The sequence below is a fragment of the Scyliorhinus canicula genome, chromosome 4 (assembly GCF_902713615.1).
Source record: "Scyliorhinus canicula chromosome 4, sScyCan1.1, whole genome shotgun sequence".
Taxonomy (NCBI): Eukaryota; Metazoa; Chordata; class Chondrichthyes; order Carcharhiniformes; family Scyliorhinidae; genus Scyliorhinus; species Scyliorhinus canicula.
The window spans coordinates 36,774,255-36,794,438 of record NC_052149.1 but is presented as its reverse complement, the minus strand read 5'-3'; the positions used below and the strand labels follow the sequence as shown (position 1 = coordinate 36,794,438).

At 48.0% G+C, this 20,184-nt stretch overlaps 2 protein-coding genes across 2 annotated transcripts in view; both read left to right on the top strand.

The window, feature by feature from the left end:
• pigb (phosphatidylinositol glycan anchor biosynthesis, class B) overlaps positions 1-3,494 on the top strand; it is a 61,928-nt gene extending 58,434 nt beyond the window's left edge. The window contains exon 13 of the mRNA XM_038794039.1: positions 3,369-3,494. The gene's annotated coding sequence lies outside the window, so the exon portion shown is untranslated. The remainder of the gene's footprint in view (positions 1-3,368) is intronic.
• Positions 3,495-3,510: 16 nt separating this feature from the next.
• Positions 3,511-19,521, top strand: LOC119964486 (cytochrome b-c1 complex subunit 6, mitochondrial). The gene is made up of 4 exons (XM_038794041.1): positions 3,511-3,642; positions 12,391-12,417; positions 17,244-17,405; positions 19,279-19,521. The coding sequence occupies exons 1-4, from the start codon at positions 3,598-3,600 to the stop codon at positions 19,309-19,311; spliced, it is 267 nt and encodes an 88-aa protein (XP_038649969.1). The 5' UTR covers positions 3,511-3,597; the 3' UTR covers positions 19,312-19,521.
• Positions 19,522-20,184: the final 663 nt, after the last annotated feature.

The window sequence follows — 20,184 nt, the reverse complement described above, 5'->3', positions numbered from 1 at the left end:
TCACGAAGTCCCGAACCAGCAGGCACCTAAAGCCATTTCACCTGGGCAACTCGTACACTTCCTCCAAGCTTTCCAACACTGCAGATTTACTCCTTATAAACAAATGCCCAAAGTGCTCAATCCCTACTTGTCGCCACCCCCGAAGCCATGCATCCAGCCTCCCCGGCAAAAACCTATGATTATCACAGATTGATGGCCACATCGAGGCAGTCTCCAGTCCTAAATTCTGCTTCCACTGCCCACACAGTTCTCTCACCACCACTGGGCCCGTGGAGTATCTGGCTGGCGAAAATGGTAAAGGCACCAACAACAAAGCCCTCGAACATGTTGCCCTACACAATGCCACCTCCACACCGACCCCCTCCCCCATGGCCCAGTACATACAATGTATGTCTGCCAGTAATAACTGATCATATTTAGCAATGCCAGCCCCCTTGCTCCCGCTCCAAAAGCTTCTCGCACCCACAGGGTCTTCCCTGCCCACGCAAACCAGGAGATCAGCCCTTTGACCTTCCTAAAAAATGACTGGGGAAAAAGTTTGGGAGATTTTGAAACACAAACAAAAACCTCGGCAACACCGTCATTTTCAATGTCTGCACCCGCCCTGCCATCGATAGCAGCAACACATTGCACCTTTTTTTATCTGCTCCACCAGCCAAGCCACCTGCGCCCAAATCCGCATCCCCTGGATACCCAAATACCCACCACCCTAAATGGCAACACCCCTAGTCTCCTTTCCTGCCCTGTAGCATTAATTAGGAACACCTCATTCTTTCCCATGTACAATTTGTATCCCAAAAACTGGCCAAATTCCCTCAAAATCTTTATAATAACGCTTAATCATGTCCACCGGATCCGAAATATATTGTTACAGGTCACCCGCATACAGTGAGACACTATGTTTGGGGGCCCCCCACTCGCAACCGGTGCCTTATATAGTAACCGGACCCAATCCACAAACCTCTACCCGAACTGTCCCAACACCTCCAACAAATATGCCCACTCCACCCGATCAAAAGCCTTCTCTGCGTCCATCGCCACCACTACCTCCACCTCCTGCCCCTTGGAAGGCATCATAATTACATTGAATAGCCTCTGCACATTTGTCAACAGTTGCCTTCCCTTCACAAAACCCATCTGGTCCTCGCCTATCACCCTGGTACACTCCTCAATTCACGATGCAACACCTTCGCCAGCAACTTGGCACCTACATTCAATAATGATATCGGGTGATACGACCCACACTGCTCCAGGTCCTAATCCTTCTTCAAAATCAGGGAGATGAAAACCTGCGACAATGTAGGGGGAACCCCCCCCCCCCCTCCCCCGCCCCCGCCCCCGCCCCCGCCCCCGCCCCCGCCCCCGCCCCGCTTCATTATACATCTTCACCAGCAGTGGTCCCAGCTTCGCCACAAACCTTTTATAAAACACTATTGGGAACCCCTCCGGCAGTGGGGCCTTCCCTGCCTGCATCGTTCCCGATCCATCCATCACCTCCCTCAGCTCATTTGGGGTCCCCAGACCCTGAACAAGCCGCTCCTCTGCTTTAGGAAACTCCAACCGAGCAACACGGTGGAGCAGTGGTTAGCATTGCTGTCTCACGGTGCCGAGGTCCCAGGTTTGATCCCGGCTCTGGGTCACTGTCCATGTAGAGTTTCTCCCTGTGTTTGCGTGGGTTTCACCACCAGAACCCAAAGTTGTGCAGACTAGGTGGATTGGTCATGCTAAATTGCCCCTTAATTGGAAAAAATTAATTGAGTACTCACTGCTGCCGAAACTCTTGACGACTTGTGACTCGACCGGTCCAAACTCGGATCTATGACCATGTTAAAATCACCTCCATACGATGCGACTCCAAGTCCGGAACCTTCCCCAGCACCCGCCTCAGAAAATCCACATCATCCCAATTTGTGGCATTAATGTTTACTAGAAACACCGGCATCCCGTTCAGCTGCCCACTGATCATCTGCTCAACTCGCTCAATCGCAGATTTCAGTGGTTCCATACCGTGGCCAGGTCTTCAAGGGCCTCTTTCCTCTGCTGCTGGAACTTATTGTTCAAAAGCTCCACCAACTGCTCCAACTACTAGGCAGGCAGTGTGCCCCCCTTGCCCTCCTCCATCCTTTTTGGCGCACCACAAAGACTCTCCTGCTCCAACTGCTCTTTCCTTCTTGCAGCACCCTTTGCCTGTGGATCCATATGCCAGCCACCTTCCCTGGGAACTCCTGCACTTTTTGCCCTCGAATTCTACCCTTTGGGCAGGAGAAGACCAACAAAAATTCACCTTGAGCGGGAGCCACCAAATGTGCGACCACTCTCTCCATGGCTGTCACTGAAAGTCGCACTACACTGTTAATCATATTCCACTATGTGGATAACTATTTGTCACCAACTCCTGTATTAGCAAATCTCAAAAGGACAGTTTCTGGATAATGAGAGGTAGGATCTGATTATAGGATCTGCTTTGAAATTGTTGAAAGCAAAATGATTATACTTTTTAAAGTATGGAACAAATGGGGTAAAGGTTGTACGTAATCCCTAATATGCAGAGTGACACGCAATCGGCAGGGGGTAATACTGGTAAAGCCATGAATGGAAATTTGTATAAAAACAAATGACTGCAGATGCTGGAATCTGAAACACAAACACAAAGTACTGGGCAATATCAGCACATCTGACAGAATCTGTGGAAAAGGGAGCTGACGTTTTGAGTCTGAATGACTTTGTCAAAGGAAATTTGCACCTTGCTCCTCGGTATGGGATTCGACTTGGAGGGAGGATGAAATTAATTTATAATAGCTTCATTAGTCAACATAAAACCAACTTTGTTCGATACAAATGAATCATATAACCTGCTCACTTTAAATTATTCTCGCCCTCTTTCATATGCTACCACGAGTGAATACAATATCTTGAATCAACTAATTAAAATGATCTCTAGAAGCAATATTGTGAATATTGTTTAATTGCTTTGAGATTTTGCGATGCCAGTTTTTGTGTGTTAAAAGCAGTGGTCCCATCCTACTTTGATCTTATCAAGAGTTTCTAACTATATCCCCACTCAAAATCCGTTAGGCACCAGCTATCAAAGAGTAAACCAAGCATGATTTAAAAGAAATGAAAGGTTTGAAACATTCATTAGATTAGGCAGCTTCTGTGCAGTTAGGAACCGAGTTAACGTATCCGATTGAGAACTAAAATCAGAACCAAAGACAATGTTGATAGCATCACAATGAAGTCGCAACTTTGTGTACTATTTGGGATGCTTGTTGAAAAAAACAGAAATATTTCCCAGTGTTGATTAAATGCCGCATTTAGTCATTATAAACGAAGCTTCGGGTATGATTTAGCGTTTTTTCCACTTTTAGAATAAAACATAAAATGCAAATTGATTATTAGCAACGCCTGTTCCTGTGGCTTCTAATTGAAATGAATGGAGACATTACCCGGAAGTAGATGTTGCCAAACCACTTCATGTTGCTGAATACGATCTATACCTTTGTACGGGCCATCCGGGTCTTCGGGCGATGACGTCATTACAGGTCGGTGGAGCATGCGCAGATCTTCTTGCCGGGATCTCTTCGCAAGGTCGGCACCATGGGGCTGGAGGATGAGCTGATGTTAACCGGAGGACCTGGGGAGGTGAGGCCCGGGGACAGGAAAGTGGGACAACTCAGTAGGGCAAGGCGAAGCAATCTGAAAATCGGGGTCGGGCTCTGAAAGTCGTGTGAGGCCGGGTGGGGACGCGGAAGCAAGGACAAGCCTGGGCCCGGACTGAGCCGGGCCCTCGGGGTGAGTCCAAGGACAGAGAGGCAGGGGGGTGATCGCCGGGCTATGAGGAGAGCCGGGTTGAGGAACAGCGTAAGAGGGGGTTACTCCGTCTCGGGATGGTTCTCCAGATCCGGTCACGAAATCCAGTGACTGCTGATTTTTCCCCAGTGATACTGACCGGACCTGTGTTAGCAGCAAGCACTTTCCAGCACCTCCGAGCTCCTGCAACATTGTATAGAGTTTAGCTTCTTCGCTTAGCTTTCTCCCGCCATTCCCAATGCAAATCATTTTATTCTTCAATCATGACTGACATTGAGTTGCAGTTTGCAACTCTGCAATGAGCAAGGCAGAGAATCGCAATGCAATGAGGAAATAACAACCGTACAAATGGATATGGATATAGGTTAGGTGAGTGGGCCAAAATGTGGCAGATGGATTTGAGTAAATCATGCATTTTGTTTGTAAAAATGAAAAGGCAACTTAAAGACGTGCAGTTAAGTGAATTGAACATTCTGAATTCTCCCTCTATGTACTCGGACAGGTGCTGGAGTGTGGCAACTAGGGATTTTCACAGTAACGTCAGTGTTAATGTAAGCCTACTTGTGACAATAATAAAGATTATTATTCTTACCTAAATCGGGAGAGACTTTGGGGTGCTCCAGCACAGGGGGATCTGGGGGCCCTCGTTCATAAGTGACAGAAAACTAGCATGCAGGTGGAGCAGATAAAAAAGAAAGCAAATGGAATGTTGGCATTTGTAGCTAAAGGAATCGAGTATAAAGGTAAGGAAGTGTTGTTGCAAGTATACAAGGCATTGGTGAAACTGCACCTGATGTATTGTGCACAGTTCTGGTTCCTTTATGTGAAGAAAGATGTGGCATTGGAGGCAGTTCAGAGGTTCACCAGGTTGATTCCAGAGATGAGGGGTTTGTCGTATGAAGAGAGATTGAACAGTTTAGGCCTATAATCTCCAGAGTTAAGAAAAATGATGGGAGATCAAATTGAGGTATACAAGATGATATACGGTATGGATAAAGTAGATGTGGAGCGGATGCTTCTTGTGGGACATTCTAGAACGAGAGGTCAGAGTCTTGGGATAAGAGGTAGTAGGGCAGCACAGTGGTGCTCTGGTTACCACTGCCTACGGCGCTGAGAACCTGGGTTCGATTGCAACCCGGGTCACTGTCCTTGTGGAACATAGAACAGTACAGCACAGAACAGGCCCTTCGGCCCTCGATGTTGTGCCAAGCAATGATCACCCTACTTAAACCCACGTGACCCGTATACCCGTAACCCAACAATCCCCCCCATTAACCTTACACTACGGGCAATTTAGCATGGCCAATCCACCTAACCCGCACATATTTGGACTGTGGGAGGAAACCGGAGCACCCGGAGGAAACCCACGCACACACAGGGAGGACGTGCAGACTCCACACAGACAGTGACCCAGCCGGGAATCGAACCTGGGACCCTGGAGCTGTGAAGCATTGATGCTAACCACCATGCTACTGTGAGGCCCCTGGAGTTTACACATTCTCCCCGTGTCTGCGTGGGTTTCACCCTCACGACCCAAAGATGGGCAGGTTAGGTGGATTGGCCACTAAATTGCCGCATAATTGGAAAAAAATAATTGGGTACTCAAAATTTATATTTAAAAAAAATGGATGAGGGAGCAAATTTAAAAGGGAGTTGAGGAGAAACTACTTCTCCCAAAGGTTTGTGAATCTGTGAAATTCGCTACCCCAGAATGCGATGGATGCTAGGACAGTGAGTACATTTAAGGAGGACTTAGATTTTTAATTGGTAATAGGTTGAAGGTTTATGTAGAACGGGCACGATGGTGGCCAGGTTGAGATCAGCCATGATCAAATGGTGAGCAGATTCGATGGGCCGAATGGCCTAATTCTGCTCCTATATCTTATGAATTGGAAACCTAAAAAATCGCCCAACCTTTTTTTTAGAAAAACTTAATCCAGTTCTATATTCTGTGTCCCATCATTATTCTACTTGCATGGATGGTTGTGGGAAGATATTGATCCTATAAATTCAGCAGGTTGTCACTTTTCTAATACAACATTAAAGCAAAAAAATACATCAGTTACTTGAAATTTAAAACAAATGCATCAAGAGTTAACATTTCCATTGGGACCTGTAAGCTAAACTTTATAATTTTTTTTAAAAGAAGTATTTTTATTTAAATTTTTACATTTGACACACAATATTACAAAATATACCCAACACCCCAAACAATTTCACCTGCCATATATTTGGGTCCAATCCAAAACCTTTCCAAAACTGCAAAGAAATAGCTCTACTCCATACAATCAAACGCCTTCTCTGCAGCCACTGTCACCACCAGATTACTTCCTCCTTCTGTGAGAGAAAGCACCACGTTCAACAAAGATATATGCCTTAATGAACCGCACTCCACCGGGTCTTTGTCCTTAAGCAACAGCGAAATGGATACCTGTCCCATTGTCTCCAGCAGTGCTCCCTTAGCCACCGTGACCTCAAAACATCCACCAACAGCGGTGCCAACTTATCAAACATTTTATTAAACTCTACAGGGAAACCATCCGAACCCGATACCTTACCCGTCTGCATTTTCCCTAGCGCTACCCGCACTACTTCCACCCCCACTGTCTCCTCCAACCCTCGTCTCCTACTACGGGACACTCCAATCTCCCCAATAACTCTCCTTCAACTCATCCCCCAGAGGCTCTTGAGTAATACAAATTCTTATAGAATTCCTCAAATGGCTTGTTCACCTGCTCCGGTGCCACCGCCTTGTCCCATCCCGGACCCAAACAAACTCTGGTAGCCACCTGCCGGCAGAGCTTGCCAGCCAACAAACGACTGGCCTTCTCCCCATACTCATACACGGCCCCCCTCGCATGCCCCAACTGCTGAAGCGCTTCTCCCGTGAACAGAAGAAACCTCGCCTGCAGATTCCTCATCACCAGAAGGTCCAGAGTCTGATCCTTCGCATACCTTTCATCTACCTCCAAAATGTCCTCTATCAACCGCTGCTGCTCCTCTCTTGCCTCTCTGTCAACCTGAGCCTTAAACAAGATGACTTCGCCCCTCACTACTGCTTTCAACACTTCCCATACCACTAATGGTGAAACATCCCCATTCCTATTGAACCCTATTTTGGTACAGAAATTTGGGTCCTCCAGCAACCCCAAGTCCAACCTCCATGTAGGCCTCTGAGCTAGCTTCTTTTCCAGGACCATATGCACCCAATGTGGAGCATGGTCCAAGATAACAATCGCAGAATATTCTGCCTTCCTCACCCCAGCCAACAGCGCCTTACCCATAACAAAAAAGATATCAACCCTTAAACACACATTGTGTTCTGGCGAAAAGAATGAGAATTAGGGCAGCACGGTAGCATGGTGGTTAGCATAAATGCTTCACAGCTCCAGGGTCCCAGGTTCGATTCCCGGCTGGGTCACTGTCTGTGCGGAGTCTGCACGTCCTCCCCGTGTGTGGGTGGGTTTCCTCAGGGGGCTCCGGTTTCCTCCCACAGTCCAAAGATGTGCGGGTTAGGTGGATTGGCCATGCTAAATTGCCTGTAGTGTCCTAAAAAGTAAGATTAAGGGGGGGGGATTGTTCGGTTACGGGTATAGGGTGGATACGTGGGTTTGAGTAGGATGATCATTGCTCGGCACAACATCGAGGGCTGAAGGGCCTGTTCTGTGCTGTACTGTTCTATTCTATACTCCCTATCCTGCTGGTGGCAAAACCTCCACAGATCCGCCCCTCCCATCTCCCTCATAAACACAGCCAACACCTTTGTGCCCCCACCCCCAAGGAGGTCAGCAAACGTGGTTTGGACCTACCCACCTTCGGATCCAACAGTGTATTCAAGTACACCCCCAGTATTAACTGGTGCATATCCAAATTTGTTGCGGCAGCCAACGTCTTTTTTATAAATCCCACGTCATCCCAATTTAGTGCATATTCGCTAACCAACACGACCAACCTCCCCTCCAAAGCACCCATTACTATAACATACCAACCCCCTTGATCCAGCCACTGCGTATCCAACTGGAATCTCGCCTCTTACCCACCTGAATCAAAGCCGAAGTGGAACACCTGACACACCCAGCCCTTCCATAGCCTTACCTGGTCATTCAGCAACAGCACCGCAATGACTTTCAAGCTCTTCAAATGCTAGAAAACTCTCGCTCGCTTCATGGTCCCCCCAACCCTCGCACGTTCCATGTCATCACCTGGACCAAGGGTGTCTCCCCCTCCCCACCCCTCCTATCAGTCATGGCCTCTCCTCCTGGCCACGCCCCACAGATGGGACCCTGCCCTGCTCTGAGTCACCGACAGCTTCCCCTTCGCAGAAATCCCCCAGCCAATTCCTCTTGAAATCACCTCACCCCATATTGTCTCCATTTCCCCTCCATTCACACCTCCCAGGCCCATTGAAGCCTGTCCATAAAGGTTCCAATGACTGCGGACCTTCCCTCTCCCACACCACGCTCCTGGACACTAGCCAACTTACGTTTGCTAGTGAGGTGGCCCCTCCCAAAGCCCCTGCCCCACATAGAAAAAAGCTAAGCGGGTGGAGGCGGCTTCGTGCAGGGGCTCCAGCTTGGCAGCCCTGGTCACGGCTCCTCTACCGCTGCCGCCGGCCAGGTACTCCACCAGCCCGGTAGTGGTGGCGGATATGGGGCCAGTGGAGGAGGCATGTAGTGGCGACGGTGGCGTCGGTTTGGGCGCCAATCTGCGACAACCATCGGTTTGCCCCCTGGAGTATGGATGGGGGGTTTTGAGCATGGCGGCGGGCGGGGGTGGGAAGGGTGGGCGATATGTTCCTGGAAGGGAGCTTTGTGAGTTTGATGAGCTTGGAGGAGAAATTTGGGCTGGTAAGGGGAAATGATTTTAGGTACCTACAGTTGCGGGACTTTGTTCGTAGACAGGTCCCATCTTTCCCACGCCTCCCGCCAATGGGGATCCAAGACAGAATAGACTCTAGGGGGGAAGAAGGGGAGGGTAGAGTCTCTGCTATTTATACGGTGCTCATGAGGGAGGAAGGGTCCCAGGCGGAGGAACTGAAACTTAAATGGGAGGAGGAGCTAGGTGGGAAATGGAGGAGGGGCTGTCGGCAGAGGCCCTGAGTAGGGTACATTCGACCGCAACATGTGCCAGGCTCGGGCTGATTCAATTTAAGGTCGTTCACCAGGCCCACGTGACGGTGGCTCGGATGAGCAAATTCTTTGGGATAGAGGACAAATACGCTAGGTGCGCGGGAGGACCAGCGAATCACGTTCACATGTTTTGGGCATGCTCTAAGCTTAGGGGGTACTGGGAGGGATTTGTGGGCGTCATGTCCCGGGTGCTAAAAACAAGGGTGGCAATTTTTGGGGTTTCGGAAGATCCGGGAGTCCAGGGGGAGAAAGAGGCCGATGTTTTGGCCTTTGCTTCCCCGATAGCCCGGCGACGAATACTATTGGCGTGGAGGGACTCAAAGCCCCCGAAGACTGAGTTGTGGCTTGCGGACATGTCGAGTTTCCTGGGTATGGAAAAAATTAAGTTTGCCATGAGGGGATCTGTACAGGGGTTCGCCCGGAGGTGGCAACCATTTATTGACTTCTTTGTGGGAGAGTGAGCGTCAGCAAGGGGGGGGTAGAGTAGCGTAGGAGGGATAAAATGGTGGGTAGTACTGGTGGGAGAGGAGTGGGCTTGTGCAGTATGTTACGATTGAAGTATTGAATGTACGTGGATGGTTGCAGATTTTTGCCTTTTTTGCTTTCTTTCTGTTGATGTCTGTAACTGTTTACAAAGCCAAAAACTACCTCAATAAAATTGTTTATTTAAAAAAAACTAACTAACATCAATACCCCCCACACCCAAACCTTCCAAACTCATAGAATTTACAGTGCAGAAGTAGGCCATTTGGCCCATCGAGTCTGCACCGGCTCTTGTAAAGAGCACCCTATTTAAGCCCATACCTCCAGCCTATTCCTGTAACCCAATAAGCCCACCTTAACCTTTTGGACACCAAGGGCAATTTAGCATGGCCAATCCACCTACCCTGCAAATCTTTGAAGGAAACCGGAGCACCCGGCGGAATCCCACACAGACAAGGGGAGAACGTACAGACTCCCACAGACATTTACCCAAGCTGTGAATCAAACCTGGGATCCTGGAGCTGTGAAGCAATGGTGCTAACCACTGTGCTACTGAGCCGTCCAACACAATAATCCCTCAAACCCAAAAGAAGCAAGTCCCAACCAATCACTACAAAGCCCCTAACCAATCATTACAAAGCCCCTAACCATCCCTTCCCAAACACAACTTAAGCAAAGAAAAACAACAAAGACAAAAGCGCAAGGAGAAAAAAAACAGTAGAAAAAAACATTAACACCACCAAAGTCCAACTCTGTGTCTGTGCCCCTCCCCGGGTGTATTTGGCTGTCAACCGGTCTTGGAACAAGTTGGTGAACGTCTTCCATGTCTTGTGTGAGCCCTCTTCTGACCCACGGATGTGACTTGTATTTTCTCCAGTGGGGGGAATTCTGACAGGTCGGACAGTCAGTTTGCAGCTTTGGGGCAACCTGACCCAGTCAAATAAAGCCCCGCCCAAATCCGAACCGTCCCAGTACCTCCCACAGATAATCCCATTCTACCCGATCAAAAGCCTTTTCTGCATCCATTGCGATCACTGCCTCCACCTCCCTACCTTCCAGGGGCATCATGATCACTTTTAACAACCTTCTTAACATTTGCCACCAACTGCCTACCCTTAACAAACCCCGTCTGGTCCTCCCCAATAACGTCCAGAACACGATCCTCAATCCTGGAGGACAAAATTTTGGCCAGCAATTTGGCATCCGCATTCAACAGGGATATCGGCCTGTAGGACCCACACAGCTCCGGGTTATTGTCCCGCATCAGATTCAGCGAAATTGTGGCCTGTGACATCGTCGGGGGCAGCACCCCTCTTTCCCTTGCCTCATTGAAAACCTCATCAACACCGGCCCCAATATCCCAGAGAACTTTTTGTAAAACTCCACTAGGTGCCCGTCCGCCCCAGGGCTTTATCCAACTGCATGGCCTTCAGACCCTCCACTATCTCTTCCAACCCGATCGGGGCCCCCAGCCCTTCTACCAGCTCCACGTCCACCTTTTGGAAATTAAGCCCCTCCAAGAAGTGCTTCAGCCCCGTAGGGGGTTCCGATCTGTACAGCCTACTGTTGAAATCCCTAAACGCCTTATTCGCCCCTGCTGAATTCCCAACCAGGTTCCCATCTCCGTCATTTACTTTCCCTATCTCCCTTGCTGCTTCCCTCTTTCTAAGCTACTGTGCAAGCATTCTGCTGGCCTTCTCTCCATGCTCACAGATCTCCCCCTCGCCTTTCGCAGCTGCTCCACCGCCCTCCCTGTGGTTAACAAGCCGAACTCCGCCTGTAGCCTCTGTGTTCCCTTAAAAGCCCTGCCTCTGGGGTCTCCGCAATCCTCCTATCGATGTACCAGTTGGTCCGTCTCTGCCCTGTCCACCATCTCCCAATGGGCCCGTATCGAGATCAGCTCCCCTGTGACCACCGCCTTCAGTGCTTCCCAGACCACCGCTGCTGAAATTTCCCCCGTGTCGTTGACCTGCAGGTAGTTCTGAATACATTTCCTCAGCTGCTTGCACACCCCTTTGTCAGCAAAACGTCCCACATCTAACCTCCATTGCGGCACTGGTTACTCACTTTCTTTATTAACCTGCAGGTCAACCCAATGCGGAGCATGGTCTGAGATTATGATCGCCGAGTACCCCGTGTCCACCACCCCTGCCAGTAAGGCCCTGCTCAAAATAAATCAATCAATCTGGGAGTGCACTTAATGCACGTGTGAGTAGAAGGGGAACTCCTTCACCCTCGGCTGCCCAAATCTCTGGATCCACTCCCCCCCCCGCCCCCATCTGCTTCATGAACCGTTTTAGTTCCTTTGCCATTGCTGGCACCCTGCCCGTTTTTGAGCTTGAGCAGTCCAAGCCAGGGTCAATAACTGTTGAAGTTCCCTCCCATGACCAACCTGTGCGAGTCCAGGTCCGGTGTATTCCCCAGCATCCTGTTTATAAACTCCACATCACCCCAAATTGGCGCATATACATTTACTAATACCACCTGCACCCCCTCCTGTTTCCCACTGACCATAATGTACCGATCTCCCACGTCCGAGACTATTCTACCCGCTTCAAACACCACCCGTTTATTGATCAGGATCACGACCCCTCTAGTCTTTGAGTCTAGTCCCGAGTGAAAGAAATGACTGACCCAGCCTTTCCTCAATCTAATCTGGTCAGTTACTCTAAGGTGCGTCTCCTGCAACATTACTATGTCCACCTTCAGTCCCCGAAGATGCGCGAACACAAGTGCCCTCTTGACTGGCCCGTTTAACCCTCGAACATTCCAGGTGATCAGCCTAGTTTGGGGGGGGGGGGGGGGTCATTGCCCCACTCCTTCGCCGATCATCCATCCCCTTTGTTGGGCCCACCTCCAGCCCATGCTCTGCGCCTCCACCGGTCCACCCCCAGGCAGCCTCTGCCCCCAACCTCCTCTCTGTCCCTTAATAATTTCGTATTTATGACTGATAATTGTTTCTCCTTAGGATGAAGAGGAGGAAGAAGACGTGGTGGTAAGTAGACAAAGATCTTCCGTGTAAATTCTAGATATCTGGATTTGGTTTTTATTACTTCTGCTTTGGATGTGGGCTCGGTTGAATTTATTGTCTGTCCATATTAATCCAAGAAAATGTTGATGGATCTTTTCCTTAACTGCTGCAATCCCTTGTATTCCCAAAACAGTGTTAAATAGGGCATTCCAAAGTAATCGTCCAGTGACAATGAAAGAATAGCAATATTTCCAAGACACTGCTGTTCTTGTCCTTCTGAGGACATTGGTGAGATTGCATCTTGAATACTGAATGCAGTCTTGGGTTCCTTATTAAAGAAGGACGTAGATGCACTGGAAGTTGGTTCAGAGGAGGTTTATAAGATTGATAGCTGCAATGAGCGAGTTGTCGTTTGAGAATAAGTTGGACAGACTGGGCTTGAGGAAATTACTCGACTGATGATCTTGAATTGTTTTGACTGACAACGTAGATGTGGAAAGGATGTTTCCTGGTTTGGGTGAATCCAGAACTAGCGTGTAATTTTAAAACGAGGGCTTGCCCTTATAGGACAGAAATAAAGAGAATTATTTTCTCTCAAGGGTTGTGCGAGTTTGGAACTCTGCCTCAGAAGTTGGTGGAAGTGGATCATAGAACCATAGAATCCCTACAGTGCAGAAGGAGGCCATTCAGCTCATCACGTCTGCACCAACCTTCTGGCTCCTGTCCCATCCCTATGACCCCACTTAGCTTGCACACTCCTGGACACCCAAGGGGAAATTTTAGCACAGGCAATCCACCTAACCCGCACATCTTTGGACTGTGGGAGGAAACCGGAGTTCCCCAAGGAAACTCACGCAGACACTGGGAGAACAAAACAGTCACCCAAGGCTGGAATTTACCATTATAACCATTTATTCACTTCTCCCTCGCGCTTCTCTAGTTTCCCTTGAAATGCTTCAATCATTGTGATGATGAGTTTCACATTTTTATCACTCTTTGGGTGAATAAGTTTCTTCCTAATTCCTGATTGGATTTCTTGGTGACTCTTATACTAGTGTCCTCCAGTTACGTTTTCCCCACAGGAGGACACATTCTCTTTTGTATCCAATATAATGTACTAATCATTTGCTGTGTCCTGTATGCCATCGAACTTTGAGTTGTTGCATCTGACAGGCCAGTGTGGCCCATCCCTCTCCTGATCTGAGCCTTGTAGATGGTTGTTAAGTTTTAAGTCCAGTGGTGAGCTGAGTATCCAGATTCTGTTCAGATCCTGCAGCTATGGTGCTGGTATAGCTGGTTCAGTTCACTCTAGTCAGTGGTGTCCCCAAGATGTTGATAGTAAGTACTGGGCTTTATTGTGCTGCTTAAAGCTGCAAATTAAAAATACTGCTGCCTCATGGTGCTGAGGAACTGGCCCCAGGTCACTATTCATGTGGAGTTTGCATATTCTTTTTTTACCTACCCTGCACATCTTTGGGTTTCTGGGGGTGAGACCCACGCAAACACGAGGAGACTGTGCAAACTCCACACGGACAGTAATCCGGAGCCAGGATCAAACCCGGGTACTCAGCGCCATGAGGCAGCCATACTGACCACTGTTCCACCCGAGTTTGCATATTCTCCCCAAATCATCCTGAAGGTCATGTTCTCTTCCACAAACTTGCTGATAAATCAAACATAACCATGGTGCTGCTAACTTTTCTTTTTGAACGTGCTGAAACTCAAATTTGTTTAAATTCTCATCGCCAAAAAGATGCAGTAACTTGACCACAAAAAGGAAGTCGAATCGCATTGGTAATAGTGTTACTATATAGTTAATCTTCTTTAATGTATAAAACTAATGAAGTTTAAAGTACAGTATGGACGTGAAAACGGGAGCAGCTAGCTAAACATTGAAAAACAGTAATCGAATTAGAACTAACTACAGTTAAAAGAATGTACGCAGGTAACAACTAATGACATCACAGCACTGATGACATCAGCAATGGATTTAAATAAGAAGATGCATAATAATATCACTCTATAACACCTTGCCTTGTTAATCTTCCCAAAATGCACCACCTCATATTTTTCATGGTTAAATGCCATTTGCCACTGTTCTGTCCATCTGACCAGCACGTCTATATCACCGTATATTTGAAGGCTTTCCTCTGTGCTATTTACCACCCCAAGTTTTGTGTCATCTGCAAACTTACTGATCATGCCAACCACATTCCTGTCTGGATCGTTAATGTACTCTAAATCAGCAAGGCACCCAACACACCATTGGACACAGGCTTCCAGTTGCAAGAACAACCTTCGACCAATGCCCTGTTTCCTGCCATGAAGCCAATTTTGGATCCAATTTTTCAAATTGCCCTGGATCCCAGGGGCTCTTATCATCTTGATCAGTCTCCCATGGGGAACCTTGTCAAAAGCCTTACTGGAGTCCATGTAGACTACATCAACTGCACTTCCCTCATCTACATGCCTCAACACCTCTTTGAGGAAATCTCTTGGACATGATCTCCCTCTGATAAGCGAATACTGGCTATTCTTGATTAATCCTTGCCTTGTCAAGTAGAGATTAATACTACCCTCAAGTTTTTCCAATCATTTCCCTACCACTGATGTTAGAGTCACTGGCCTGTAATTACCTGGTTCTTCTGTACTACTTTTCTTGAATAATGGTATAATGGTACCGTATTAGTTATCCTCCAGTCCTCTGGCACCTCAACCTGTGGTCAGAAGAGGATTTGAAAATTAATTTTTTTGATATAAATTTAGAATACACAATTATTATTTTTCTAATTAAGCGGCAATTTAGCATGGCCAATCTGCCTAACCTGCACATTTTTGGGTTGTGGGGGTGAAACCCACGCAGACACAGGGAAAATGTGCAAACTTCACACGGACATTGACTCGGGGCCGGGATCGAACCCGGGTCCCCAGCGCCGTAGGTAGCAGTGCTAACCACTGCACCACCGTGCCTCCCTACGATTTGAAAATTATGTCAGAACCCCTATGATCTTCGCTCTTGCCTGAAACTGGTGACACTTTCTGAAAATGTGGTCATCCAAACTGCATGGAGCTCAAGGAATTCCCACATACTGCAAGCCATGCAAAACATGGGACTGAGCCGTCCAGTCATACTTTTAGCTTAAATGACTCTTACATTAAATTTATTCCAAGTACAATTTTTTAAAGCTAAAACTCTTGCCTTTCCTTTAATGTAACTTTAAATTGGAGAGAAATAACTTGTCCACTAGTGACCAATCAGCTCTCTCCCTTATAGCCACCTGCAGCAGGGCAAGACTCCTCTCAGCCAATCAACTTATAGCTTTCCTTAGATGCCGCTTGTCACTTTGTTTTCAATTTCTCTGCTCCCGCGGGTATCTCTCGCAGGTCGGCCTCTGCTCCCGTGGGTATCTCCCGCACTTGGGCTCTGTGCTCCCGTGGGTATCTCGCGCAGGTCGGCCCCTCTGCTCCCGCGGGTATCTCGCGCAGGTCGGCCTCTCTGCTCCCGCGGGTAACTCCCGCAGGTAACTCCCGCAGGTAACTCCCGCAGGTCGGCCTCTCTGCTCCCGTGGGTATCTCCCACACTTGGGCTCTGTGCTCCCGCGTGTATCTCCCGCAGGTCGGGCTCTCTGCTCCCGCAGGTATCTCCTTCAGGTTGGGCTCTGTGCTCCCGCGGGTATCTCCTGCACTTGGGCTCTGTGCTCTCGCGGGTATCTCCCGCAGGTCGGGCTCTTGTGCTCCCGCGGGTATCTCCCGCAGGTCGGGCTCTCTGCTCCCGCGGGTATCTCCCGCAGGTCGGGCTCTCTGCTCCCGCGGGTATCTCCCGCAGGTCGGGCTCTCTGCTCCCGCGGGTATCTCCTGCAGGTCGGGCTCTCTGCTCCCGCGGGTATCTCCCGCAGGTCGGGCTCTCTGCTCCCGCGGGTATCTCCCGCAGGTCGGGCTCTCTGCTCCCGCGGGTATCTCCTTCAGGTCGGGCTCTCTGCTCCCGCGGGTATCTCCCGCAGGTCGGGCTCTCTGCTCCCGCGGGTATCTCCTTCAGGTCGGGGTCTCTGCTCCCGCGGGTATCTCCTTCAGGTCGGGCTCTCTGCTCCCGCGGGTATCTCCTTCAGGTCGGGGTCTCTGCTCCCGCGGGTATCTCCCGCAGGTCGGGCTCTCTGCTCCCGCGGGTATCTCCCGCAGGTCGGGCTCTCTGCTCCCGCGGGTATCTCCCGCAGGTCGGGCTCTCTGCTCCCGCGGGTATCTCCTTCAGGTCGGGCTCTCTGCTCCTGTGGGTATCTCGCGCACTTGGGCTCTGTGCTCCCGCGGGTATCTCCCGCAGGTCGGGCTCTCTGCTCCCGCGGGTATCTCCCACAGGTCGGCCTCTCTGCCCCTGCGGGTATCTCCCGCAGGTCGGCCTCTCTGCTCCGGCGGCCAGTGAAGCTGCATGCTGTTGACCTGTGGCGGCTTTTGCATTGAGATTACTTTGAAGCTTTGTTGTGATGAAGAGCAGCTATAATCACTGCAAGCTACCGTTCAAAAACATAAGTAAGACTGCTGTTGCCCCATCCATTTACACCATTCAATCCCACATAAGGCGGGGATTATAAACTGACCGATGTGGAGCCAGTCGGCCTGAAACCTGTCCCTATCCCTCGGAGTTCCACACTGCTGCCCTTCATTTCCGAGGTCCGAGTAACATAAACCTGCTCAAATAAAAATTGAGAATTAAGTCTAATTTGATAATTTAAAAAATACACACTTTTTTTGAAACAATAATTTAAATAGTGGGCAAATGTTTAGTATTAAAACACAATAAATTTAAATAGTAGCTTTGTCTATGTAAGTTTTAAATAACATTCTATTTTCTTGTGCAGGATCCCATAACAAACATCAGGGATCAATGTGAGCAGATTGAAACTTGTGTGAAACTGCGAGAAATACTGGACACCTGTACAGAGCGAGTGAGTTCCCGATCACAAACCGAAGAAACCTGTACCGAGGAGCTGTTTGACTTCTTGCATGCCCGGGACCACTGTGTAAGTTCTGTGCTTATGTGATAAGATTGGTATCAATGTTATTGTTTTGACTTTTAGGGAGGACTTCCAATTTTCCTCATGGATGTTGTTCTCTCTTGTTTTATAAAGTGTCTTGATGGCACACAATTCCTATTTGCAGTACCAACATAGTAATGTAGATCTTCCATTGAATGCATCAAGGATGTTTAGACATTTAAAATTGATACTATAAATACCTGTTTTTTATTTGACGTGTAATCACACCAAAGGTTGATTAAATAATGCTGAAAATGTTATTAGTTTGTAATTGAAATGAATCATTGGAAAGTAAGAAGATTCTTAAGTTATAAATAATTGTTTTTAAAAAATAAATTTAGAGTACCCAACTCATTTTTTCCAATTAAGGGGCAGTTTATCGTGGCCAATCCTGCTAGCCTGCACATCTTTGGGTTGTGGAGGCGAAACCCACGCAAACACGGGGAGAATGTGCAAACTCCACACGGACAGTGAGCCGGAATCGAACATGGGACCCCGGCACAGTGAGGCTGCAGGGCTAACCACTGCGTCACAGTGCTGCCTCAAGTTATAAATAATTCTGATTGAAATGTAAACTTTTTTAATTTCTAGAATTATCAAATGATGTGGAACAGAAAGAGATCTAATCCCCTGCCCTAACCCCATCATGGCCAACAATCCACCGCCCTATCCCCATCATGGCCGATCTGTTTGTGTCCTGAACTCCGCGTTCCCATCTAGCCCGTTTTTCTTGCCTAACAAGAATCTGTCTACCTCTACCTTTTAAATATTCAATTACCTTTTCTCTACCGCCTTCTGAGAACAAGTTCCAAAGTGGCACAACCCTCAGGAAAAAAAATATTCTTCATCTCTGTCGTAAAAGGGTGACCCCAATTTTAAAACTGTGCCCTCTAGTTCTTGGCTTACCCAGAAGAGGAAACATCCTTTCCACGTTCATCTTGTCAATACCATTTAGGATCTTTTATACATCAATCAACTCGCCCCTTAATCTTCTAAACTCGAGTGGAAGCAGGCCACGGTTGTCCAACCTTTCCCCGTAAGACAACCTGCTTATTTCAGCTATCGGCCTCGTCGTTGGTAGCCCCTCGGAAACCAGGATGATGTCCGTCCGACTTGGTGAGTCTTCAGATTACTGAGGAGCACAACTCTGGATCCACAATATCTTTCTGCAGTGGGGGCATTACGCAGGGAACTGGAATTCGCAGCCCCAGGTTGGCTTCCCTCTTCCTTTGCCATTCTGTCTTGCTGTCAGGATTCTGAGTCTCAAAGCGGTTTGTGCCTTGATGAATGACGTGGATGATGACGGCCAGATATACGATGAACAAGGTGAGGACGATCACAACCTTGTTTAACACTGTCCGGATGGGACAGTTTGTGATCTTCCTCTTAAGACAGTGGCGATTGTATTGTCATGCAGGAGTCTCAGGATGGTGACGAGCATCAAGAGGCAACCAAAGCACTGGAGGACAATTCAAGAGCTACATTTGTAAAGAATAAAACTCCCTGATCAAGTCAATGAAGGCGAGGAAGCTCCTCTTAACTGCATGCAATGCATTTACATCCTTAAATAAGGAGACCAGAACTGCACACAGTATCGAGATCGCGTCTCACCAATGCCCAGTATAACTGAAGCATAACATCCTAACATCTGTGTTCAATTCCTCTCATAATATAGATAGCATTCCATTAGCTGTCTTAATTGCCGTACCTGCATATTTATTTTTGTTGCTTGTGTACTTGAGTTATACATTTCCTCCCAATTTACTTATATGATATTGATGCACAACTGTTCCCAATCTGCTCTCTGTCTCATCCACTGTGCTCTCACCCATGATAAAACTTTTATTTTTTGTTCCAGGTGGCTGAAAAAATCTTCAGTAAGTTAAAGTGAAGTCCAGTACCCGAGGAACTCGACTGTATCAGAATTCATAACAGTTGTGGGGAACCCAATTCACTGATTTCTAACTGAGAAATGGATGTTTGTGGTCCTTTGAACGATAGTTCAGGCATTGCCTTTGTTAAAGGTTTACTATGTTTGTGATTTGGTGCCAGAAATTGTTTATTTTACTTGCTATTATAAGTAAATTTATTGAACTCCAAATCTAGTGTCTTATTTCATTCTTTTTGTTTTATTTAGGCTGATGGTTTAGAGTTGAAGCAGGTTACCATTGCACTGAAATGATAGTTGTGCCCTCTTTTTCCTGTACAAAGATTTATTTCTATCCCCTCCCACTTATAATGATGCCTCAGCTTTAGTAAACAAATGGTTGATCTATATCTTAACTCTCTTTAACCTGCTTTGGTCCCATAACCCTTGTTTAATTTCACGTGAGGAAAATGTGGTTTGAGTTTGGCAATAAAGCTGCGTAAATTTACATAGTAGAATTAACAGTGCAGAAGGAGGCCATTCAGCCCATCGAGTCTGCACCGGCCCTTGGAAAGAGCACCCCACTCCTCTACCCTATCCCTGTAACCCAGTAACCTCACTTAAACTTTTTGGACATGAAGGGCAATTTAGCATGGCCAATCCACCTAACCCGAACATTTTTGGACTGTGGGAGGAAACCGGAGTGCCCGGAGGAAACCCACGCAGACGCAGGGAGACCGTGCAGATTCTGCACAGTGACCCAAGCCGGGAATCGAACCTGGGACCCTGGAGCTGAGACGCTACTGTGCTGCCCACTCCTGTAAAAGTTAACATATTGATCAGTCAGAAATTTATTGAATGGCATATTGAGTGTGAGGGGTTGAATGACCATGTGTA